General features: G+C 48.1%; 1 protein-coding gene across 1 annotated transcript in view; it reads right to left on the bottom strand.

Annotated features, from left to right (window-relative positions):
* LOC128274683 (semaphorin-1A) overlaps window positions 1-10,439 on the bottom strand; it is a 102,011-nt gene extending 91,572 nt beyond the window's left edge. The window contains exon 1 of the mRNA XM_053012953.1: window positions 10,340-10,439. Coding sequence (XP_052868913.1) covers window positions 10,340-10,409 — 70 coding nt within the window. The 5' untranslated portion in view covers window positions 10,410-10,439. The remainder of the gene's footprint in view (window positions 1-10,339) is intronic.
* Between the last annotated feature and the right edge of the window lie 433 nt (window positions 10,440-10,872).

Here is a 10,872-nt window from a genome sequence, read left to right as displayed (position 1 = left end):
TATTCGATCGTGAATTCGAACGATTGAACTGTTTATGGCGCTCAGTAAAGTAAAATATGTTCAGGTTAATCCAATAATAGAGAAACGATTTAAAGTGTCCTTTAAGGAAAATTACACAAGACGGTGATTTCGGTCCAGCGTTCAAAACCAGTCCTGTCAACTTCGATTTCAAATTAGCAAATTATTTCAAAATAAAAAATTCCCTAGTATTATTATTATTGTGTATAAGTGTTAACTTTAATGAAATGACAGTAGGGTACCATCATGTTCTCCAAATCAAAGCGTGTTTTCCACATCAGAGCATGATCGAAAACAGTTTTAGTACATAAATTTACTAACAAGCTCCTTAACGATTTTAATAACCAACAATGCCCCAGCATAACCTGGTAGGTAGGGCGCGAAACTATAGGAAACCATCACCAACAATCTGCCGCTCCTGCCACGTTGTAACATAAATTTTGGCCCCATTCAAGCGGCAGCGTCCGGCGTCGTTTCGCATTAAGCCATCAATATCCTGCGAGAAAGAGACATGTGGACGGACAAAAGCTAAGTCGCCCAATGTCGCCGAGACCGCCCGTCGACACATAACGCCTACAGTGGCCATGTCTCGCCGTTTCGTAAGCCGGGATGGATATATTCTAGTAAAAATAAATAACCCCTGGCGCACAAGTTCCAAAGGGTCCTCCATTGGTCTGGGCTTCTTGTTCCTCCTGCTCACTGCTGCCGTGGCAACCGGGGCCCCTTAAAGAATAGGCCTGAACGCCTCCAAAACCGTCGCTACCGGGGCCGGGAAGCTGCCACATAAAGCAAACCGGAATGATAACCGGGCCGTGCCGTGTCCTGCAGCCAAACGGAAGCTCCCATTACCGGGATGGGGAGGAGGTGTTGTGCGTGAGCTATCGCAACCGGAAGCTGGGAACGACCGGGCACAATTATTGAAATATGCTGCGATTGTGATGACCACGAGCCGGGGGGATGGCCAAAATGGGTCCTTCCGGTCGTCGGGCGCGTGCGGTGCTGCTTCTTGAGCAAACACAAGCCTCCCGAAAAGCCCTCTTCCTAGCGGGTGGTGCTGCTACGTAAACAATGGCCAGCCCCTTCCGGGTGGCCCTTGGGGGCCACCTGAACCGGAGGGGAGGCAAGGACACACTACTCCCGGCAGACCCGGGGACGGCAAACTTTTGCGAAAACCAATCATTAAGCGAAAGTATTGGGCAAAAATGATACCCTCAAGGGAGCGAAGATACGCGTTCGGCCTCGAATGAAATATTGTTCTAAGCGAGAATTAATGCTCCCGGGAGGGAGATTTCCTATCGCTAACACAACAATAATGGTGTTAATTTTGATACTTTTATCGCCGGTACACGCAACGGAGCAGCCTCCGGAAATGCTCGAGAACGGAAACGCATAAATTTGTCCCGAACCCGAGAAATAGATAAACGGCCCCTCCCAAGTGCCGGGAAAACGATGCCGCGCACAGTGGCCGGTGCGTGCACGGGTCTCGCCTATCTTGCGCTCGCGTATCTCGGTGTAGATAAATCGACTTTCTACGAGTTCGACAGATAATTGATTTCGGGTAAATAGAAAAACTTTCCAAGCGCTCGAAACAACACTTCGAATAGCGCACACACACACGAACCGAGAGCCGAAAGCCTTGAGACGTAAGAGCATTTATCTCAAGACACACACGAAGTGTGTCTTGGGTCGCGGCAAGCATAAATGATGTGATGCTTGCACGGTGGAAATAAGCAAAAACACTCATTACTTAAAATGCGAACTTTTTTCAACTGAACGTTCGCTCGGCAAACTCACTGTGCTTTCGTGAAGAACGTAAAAAGCTTCTGTGCTAGAAAAGTCTATTCCGAAATTTAATCACACATTAATGTCTTCCGTGCGTACACCAACCGACAAAAGTATACGAGCAGTGGCAGATTCAATTTCATAGTTTTTTTAAACTGTTTTGTAAATTTATTCGTGTTCAACACATTCGTCACTTGAGATGACATGAGTGACTTAAGAATAATGAATCGAGTGAGAATAATTTCTAAACATTGAAGCAATCGTGCGTAACAGAGAAATTCAATTCAAATAGCTATCGTAGCCCATTTCGCCGAATGTCCTTATGCTTTCCCAACCTCATGAATTACCTAAACCGCGCACAGCGTACATCCTTTTCCTAGATCTGCTCGAATACTTTCGGCAGCCCAAGTACTTCTACCGGCCAACCACCGCAGGCACTAACCGAAGCATCCTTCAATCGGATGGCGCGGGCGCACATACACACAGCATAAAGTATGCATTTGTTTATGCACCACGGAGCACACACACCGGGGACCGGCACACTTCTCTCTTTCGCTCTGCCGGCACACACTCGGCACTTGCATATTTATGAGATCCTTTTGTGGTGCGCTTTTCTTTCCTTTCGAAGCATCGCGCTGCATTCACTTTTTTTCGCTCTCTTTAGTGGCTTTTAAAACATTCGTCCCGAAAACCGCTGCAAAGTGGGATAGAACTTTTACGAATCAAAATGTTCCCTCGTCGTTCAGGCGGCGCGCTCTCCGAGCGCAGCAGCATACGCATACCGTCCCGTACGGAGAGACCTCGTCTTGCTTGCCAGAACACCCGAAACTCTGCATATGAACTACGTGCTAACTATGCACATCGTTTACCATAGAAAGTAGTGTGCGGGGCGCAGAACGACAGCAACGTCTATAAGGCGATGCATATGTAAACCTCGAACCTAATAGGCAACGCTATCCGAAGGATGTGTGGTCACCCGGCTGTCTTGGCGAGTATTGGTGTTCTTAGAACCCAGAAAAACCAGTTTCATATTAAAAACGCTCATCCTTCATCCTTCCTCTGGGGGCCAGCCTGGATTAATTGAAAAACTTTTATCGGAAAAAGTCCGCAGAATGCATAGAGAGCAAAAGCGCCTCATAAGGGAATATTACCAGCGCTGCGAAAAGCTGGCCCAATAATTGCATTGTGCGGTGCGCGATCGGTCCACCTTAAAGCTTATGCTTCCTTCCACTGAAGTGTGTCCGCTCGAATACGCTCCGAAACACACGCGCCGTTCGCGGACGACTTGGCGCGTGAAAACCGACAACCAAGCGAGCCGCCAACAAACCAAGCGGAACGTTTAAATGAAACAATTAATTTGCAGGTCCATCGGCTGGCGGCTGGTCCGCATGTCCCTGCCCCGGCGGCGGAACTTCGCTCCCGCTGGAAACAGATTTCTGGGACAGCGCAGCACTCGGCAAAGTCCGCAGCGGGCCGCGCAAGTCCTCGGGCATCGACCGGAACTAACATTCTGGGGCACTGAACCCCAACCCCGCCGCTCTGCCGTGCTTAAAATAATAAACCAAAGGCAACCAAAGGGTAGCATAAAACATGCTACCGTCCGTCCGACCGATGCTTAATTGCGCGCTCGGTGCCATCGAACGCCATAATTTCTCCGGAGCAAGCGGCGCGCAGCACCGCTTGTCATCCTCAGTCGGTCCCTCGAGGTCGAGTATTTTGTGGAAAACTTTTAACGATACTTTACGCGCACCAAAAACATACAAAAAAAGAGATAGAGTCCAATAACTTTTTTAATCAATCTCGCGCTCCGAACCGGAGTGAACGTTCTTGGAAGTTTACCAAGAAACACTCAACACGCATTAGGGCGGTATTAAATGTGCCCAGAACGTAAAGCAGCCATCGGATCGGTCCGATATTAGTATTTCGAGTTGGCCGACCGATGCCGGCAATGATGGCTGATGCGGGAATGCACTAATTTGCTTAGTGTCAACACAAAACACAGAAACGAACCACATTCAACCCAATTAGCACTCTGCACAGTAGGTTTGAAAAATATTATATTCACACTAAGATAAGTGTCTTACTCTTTCTTTTGCATAAACCCAGAAATATTATAATAATTTAATGTAACCTTAAAACAGTCACCAACGAGGTCAACATGGCTAAAAATTAGATAAAAGCGTCACGTATTAATTGGCAGGTGGAGCAGTTCGAAAGTTTGAAGAATTTCTTGACGAACCTTGAATTCAATATCATCTTCGAATGCCACCGAGTGTAATCGGAAGCGTTGGCAGTGTAGTACATAAAGTCTAGGTTTAAGCATGGAAAGAAAGACTTTAGAGTAGGTACAGCGCCTCCAGACACAAAGGCGAAAATGATGTGTCTAAAGACGCCACTCAACACAGCTACTCTCTCTCGAACAATTGATCGTTTAAACGAAGAATGGAAGAAAGTAACAACGTTTCACCGACACTTGCCGGAGCGCTGTAGGCATCTTTTGCCCACTTCAGACATGCGGAGGCCCGGCACACCCGTGTCGTAGCGCCGGGTGCCAGCTTCCTGTCTTCGTCCTAATTTTGTGCTGCTTTGCAAAACATCTCCGAGTTATCCTCTTGCTTCCCAGGAATCCTTGAGCGGTGGTCGCGGCCCACCGGGGTCGGAGGATGTGCCACAGCACCACCATCACGAAGAGCGACCGTACGTCGGCAGCATCATCGGGCAGACGGGGAGTGTGCAAAAGGACACCACCACCACACAACATGAAAGCGACCGACGACGGGCGGCTGACTAAGGCCAGTGATTGGCGAGCCCTGAACGCTCGCATCGAAGGCCTCCCCGCCGGCGGGGGTAGTACTTCACGTGAACATAAATAATTTTACGCCCACCTGACCGCCCTTCGTGCGCGCCCAGAAGAAAGTAGAAGGCGCCGGTGGCTAGCTGTCAGAGGCAACCGGTTTTATCGCCGTATCTGCCCCCATAAAGAACGTTGAAACGAAAATGAATTCTTAAAGGTTTCGGCGCCATCAATTTGTGCCATGCCGCAGCCGAACCTTTCGCCGAAGAAACCTGACCGCGCGCGTGTGTTATTAGTACACGGCTGTGCTGTCGTTCGCCTTTCGCCCGGTTAACCCAGAGGTCCACGTGCGAATCCCTAGCAGTGACGTTTGCCACTCAATCCTCAGCACGGGGAAGAGCAGCAGCAACGGGGAAAAAACGCACACAAATTCCATGGCATGGCAAGAGTGAAAGCCTTTCCACTGTAACATTGTTTCATTTACGGTTCAAAGAATTACAACCGAGCGAGCGACCTGGGCTGGGCGCTATTTCGGGTGTAACGTGAATCCTTATCCCGCCGAAGAAAGTCACCGATTTCACGGCATTCCCGTGCAGAGTGAGCAGAAGGTGAAACACACCGTCCCACGGCAGGCGAAGCAGGGCGTGCTCTACTGAGAGCCCTTCGGAGAGCACTTCTGAGAACGACTTTCTGAGGCTCAGAATAACATAGAAAGTGAATGTGTGTCACTGGCAGATTCCATATTAGCTGTTGAACCGGTTCAAAAACCTCCTCATGTTGAGGGGCTCAAAAACATCACTCAACAAACTCATAAAACAAACTCAAAAGCAGAAGCTACCATTTTTACCCTACGCCGGGGCCATCGTACGCTTCCTGGAGCCGGTCAATAAAATGTTTTGGAGTCCACTTACACCAAAGGTTGAAAACAAACCTAAATAACATTGCAATAAAATATGAAAAGATATTTAGAGCACTACATTCCACGATAAAAGGCAAGTCGAATAATGAGGATTGGGGTTTAGATTTAATCTGTTGGATTTTGGCATTTGCTTACAAAGTGATTTCTACTTTAATTTCTGTCTTTATACAACTGGTGCACATGATCCTTAAAATTACGTACATTATTTTTGAAATAAAGTGACTATATTTCAACTAAATAAAGTACCACTACGAACGGACGAATCTGCGAATTAAGCAAACAAAACAAGGATGTTCCACCTCCGAAAAAACGGGGAATCCAATAGCACTACCACTTCGACGGCACACGCAATAAAGTGGAGTAAATTATCGCACAGAGACGCTGCTCCCTATCCCTCTGGAGACGGAAGCACCGGCGGAAGCCGAAAAAACCGGGGAACCGCCGAAAGCCCAGAAGTAACGCCTTTTCTTATGGAACGTCGTAAAAATGTCGAGGACGTCAGCCGTGAACAGCCGAGCCGTACACGCCCAAGATTTGCGGTTCTCCATCCGCGGTCCCCGAGCCACAACCCGCGGTGGCCCGTCCTGGAATTCGAGCCGTTCGCAAGAAATCGCAGAAAGTGCGCGCGTGGTCGACCCGAATTATAATCCACGCCGCCGGCCGCGGAGCGCCGTATCAGATAGCGGATGTGGGAATTAAAATAAAACACGCTCGAAAAAATGCTAAATGTCTCGTAAATCGCCGAGGACGCGCCATCCTTTGAAAGTGAGAGCAGCTCGTGGCTCCGGGTTATTTTGGTTCCTTTTTTTTTATTCAACGCCCCACAAAAAGTGGCTGAGCGACTGACGAATGTCGCCGCGAAAGTTAAATGAAATGCTTTGCCTTAATGTGCTCTGATTACATGCTGATAGGCGTCGTCTTCGTGGCGATGAGAAATGCCGAAATTAATTTATGGTTCAGACCACAGTCCACAGGTTTTAGAAGGAGGGCCGCGCCACAGCGACTGGACGGGACAGGACGTCACACTACGCGCTAGTTGACCAGCGAAGCCGGCCCGAAGTCAAACGACGGTCGTTAAACGTGTTAGGGCCCGCGGGTGTTTGGAACAAATTTAGGTTAACTTAATTCTTGATCCGTTTTTTTTTTTTGTGTGGCCTTAGGCCTTCAGGCCTTGGGTCTTATCGGGCTCGTAAAAAACGCGAGATGCATTAAGTACCGTGTTTCCGACACGGCGAGCAGTACGATTCGAGTCCTCACTAATTGGATGACATCGGACGACGGACGCCTTGAAGCATGTTCCACCCAAACCTCGTACAGAACTTTTGGCCATAAAATTAAAGGTACATTTTTTGACCGCCGGCGGGTGGATTAAACTTCTCGTAATCCTACTCGCCCACTAGGCGAATAATAGGTGACTTTAATGGTCTTTAGGAGCATTATTTTTCCTAACAAGACAAAACTTCAAAGGCAAGAGGATTTGCATAATAATTACCGGGCATGCGATGGTCCATACCAGGGGTGTGCGTTGACAATGAGACTGTTAAAAAGATGGCTGTACCTATCGATTGGGACTTCCCAGTTTAGCGGTTCATTCATCATTACCTTGTTTTGACATCAGGTAAATGATTTCAGGTCGCAAAATAAATTATTTCGATGTGCAACCCATCATTGAAAGGGTTAAACTATGTCAACTTTTGTGCCTGAAAATAACGTTTTGCGGGAATTATAATTTTTCTGCTCCTCTTGAAGAAAACTGCTTCGGAATCGCACCAAATGCTTGTCGAGACTTGTGTTTGGAAGATCGCAGTGCTTTAAATGGTTTAAAAAAATTCAAAATGGCGATTTTGACTTAACAAAAAAAAGCGTCGAAGGACTCCAAAAAACGGACTTTCTGATGGGACAGAAAGGTGTGGTGTTTCACAAGCTCCTAAAACCTGATGGAAACGTTAATTCCGATCGCTGCTGACAACAAATGATCAATTTGAACCATGCATTGATCGAAAATGACCAAAAAGCCGTTCCAGTTTTTTTTAAATGGAGGCGCCTGGTGCTTCATGAAGTGAAGCTGACATGTGCCCAAAAAGCAAAACAATTTCAGAAAATTATCAAATCACTTGGATAGGAGCTGCTATCCCTCCCCGCGTTATTCAACAGACTTGGCTCTTTCCGAATATCATTCATTTTCATCGATGGGACACGTATTGGCTGAGCAGCCCTTCGTTTTTCTACGAGGAAGTCGAAATGGGATGACTAATTAGTTTACTTAAAAAAATGAAGAATTCTTTCGTCTGGGAATCCACGATTTAGCAGAGAGATAGGAGAAATGTATAGCTAGCAATGACACATACTTTGAACAATGTAGAAAATCGCATTCAAATTTTATAAACATTTTTTGTGTGTTAAAAACAGTCTCATTCTCAACGAACACCCCTGGTATACGTGTCTGTAAGCCACTCAATATTCGAGAACCAAACTGGTCCGAACCAAAAAAATATGCATATTCCCAAAACGACCCAAGACCTACGGTGGCAACGAAGGTAGCGCTACCCGCACCCCGAGGGCTCAATCGTAGAAAACACGTTCATCAGAATTTAACGATATCGAGGTTAAAGTTATTTCGATCCACATCAACATGTTCGAATGGGTAGCCGCCGCCTTGGAGATAAAACTGGCCCGCATTGCCAGTGTGCCAACGGTTTATTTATGATTATTCAACATTTACGATCGCTAAGGAACGAATAAATAAGATAAGATTACGCCGTCACGGGTCACGGAGGCCAGTGGCTCAATTCATGGTGTTTATGTTTCGTATCTTGCACCAATATTTACTTGTGCTTAGCGTTCGGATTGAAGTTATAACTTATACAGGCTGCATTATGCAGGAACCTCAAGATTTTTTTTCTGATCAAAGATCTGTGATTCGATTCGAAATATGGCGCGGTCCTTTAGCTAGATTAGATTGTTGCCTCTTCAACTGCCCATTCGATCGTGGACAACACGGAACGCACACACCGGGCAATGGACAAATGTGTCTTCTACATATACTAATATTTAATTAGACTTTTTTCCACTCGAAAACCTCCGTTTGGCGAGAGGAACAGGTTTGGAGCAAGAAGCCGGTTATGGGACCCAAATTGTGAAAACGAAACGAAGATCGAATTTCCGTTTCGGACGCTCGGATGGCTCCTGTTTTCCACACGCCTTCGCTTTTAATAAGCAGCAATATGTTACATGTTAGACGAGGCAGCTCGTTTACATTTCGGCGCCCGGACACAGCGACTGCGATGGCGCACAGAACGCTTCCCAAACAACCCTTCCGACGATTTTCCTACACACGGACAGAGACAAATAGAATGTGGGGTCGTCCGGCCAACAAGAAAGACCCCATCATCATGTCTCGGCCACCGCTGCGCGCAGTGAAGTGGGCACAACAGTCACCGCGCGTACCAGTACGAGGCATCAGCAGCATAAGTTTTAAAGTTTAATTTTATGCTCTATCTCTCATCGGAGACTCGCTCGCCGAGTGGAGGTTTCGATCTATTTTAAAGTCTCATTTCCCATCGTCCTCCGACGCGGAGTCGTTTCCGTTTGCAGAAGCCCGCGCCGGCCCGTCCGTTCGGCCATAAGCGGGAGCGGTTGATGTGGACATAAAAATAATTACGCTTTCCATATGTTGTTTGCACAGACGGCACCACAACACACGAGCAACCCAGGGTTCGGGGCTCGGTCCACGTAAATCTACTTCGCTGCTGCACAAGCGACGGTTGACGTGGACACAGAGAAGACCCGTGCACCATCATCATGGCCCATGGGTATCTGCTCGACTCCGAACGGCCAGTGCTGGCGAACGTTAGTTCGCCACTGGGCGATACTACCTCCGGGACGCAGGACCTCCGGGCCCGGTTATTACACGAGATTCTAAAACGGATAAGGCTGCAGTGGTTTACCGTCCTGATACCTTAAATCATCGCATCAAATTGAAGCCGTTATCATGTTGCCGTGTTTCCATCAACTTTATTCCGTTATCTAACAGCTTAGCGGTTTACAGCCAGATTAAATCAAACCACAAACGGCAGCCGCTAAAGAAACGAAACAACATCGAGCTTCAAATTTAATTTAATTTCGCAACGTATTATAGTTAACTTCGCTTGCAATGCAATTATTGCCCCTCCGATCTACAAAAGGAAATTATTTCGTCGGGCTCCTGGAAAGTAAATAAATACTCGTGAAACTAGAACCAATAACGTCGGTCATAAAAGTGGAGAAAGTTCCTAGAGTCTGCACGATCTCTGCGAATCGGGCCTTAACACGGACGTACCAGAAGGTTCGCCATCACTGCCGCGCATCCTCCAGCGCGTCTAGACGCAAATTTAATTACGAACGCATGTTTCTAAATTTACGCGGCTCTCGATAGCAAAACGAAACCAGACACACACAGCTCGGCGTACACAATATGGCAATTCCAATTCATCCACCATTGGGACCACTTAAGGCCACTCGTCAATAATGGTACACGATGTGTAGCCGCCGATTACCGGACCGCGCAATGAGAGCATCAAAAGCCAGCCCAGCAGTTGCATATGTTGCAGAGAGAGAGCATAGACGACTTCTTTCCCACGGCCACACGCGGCCCACGGAGAGCGGACAATAAACTTTAATACCACTTGACGTCGGGGGCCCCGGAACTCCCGGGGTCGTGAATTTATATTGAAACGAGCCGGCGGCAGCTGGAGCCTGCCCGGGACACTCGAACACCACCCTTAGCCTCGGTTACGTGGAATCGTCCGTCGTCGTCGGCCGCGGATGTCCACCCTGTGTGTACTCACCTAGCGAGACGTAGAGCTTCGGTCGAACGTTTTCCTGCCAGGCACATAAGTCACCAACAACAAACACCATCACGACGAGCACGCCGACCAGCAGCTGACCGCTGACGGCGACCGGAAGCTGCCACCAGTGCGGCGGCCCTGCGCCCGGGCTGGATCGTTTCGATTTGGTGGCGGCAGCCATTTTAGCGGGGCTGCGGTTGGTTTCCTTTTAATTTGCTTTTGCGATTAATTTACGAAGCGCCTCCCCGCGCGCGAAAACTGCCGGCTTCCCTTCGGCTCGAAGGATCACTTCGAATGCTCTCACTCTCTCTCTCTCTCTCTGTGACACACGCACACACTCTTCACACGCACCGTGACACTCGACACTCAAGCAGCACCGCCAGGAAACACTAGGTTTGGGGGCTCGGACCCACAACTCGATTCACCAACACCACCGACGGCACCAACAGCCGGGAACCGTACGCCGTACGGACCATAGATCTTCGGGCACCACTTGCTTCGACATTTGATAAACTACTGCGGCACACACGGGG

Source organism: Anopheles cruzii, chromosome 3, assembly GCF_943734635.1.
Source record: "Anopheles cruzii chromosome 3, idAnoCruzAS_RS32_06, whole genome shotgun sequence".
In the NCBI taxonomy this organism is placed as follows: Eukaryota; Metazoa; Arthropoda; class Insecta; order Diptera; family Culicidae; genus Anopheles; species Anopheles cruzii.
The sequence above is the reverse complement of the archived record's forward strand: the minus strand, read 5'-3'. Positions and strand labels throughout refer to the sequence as shown.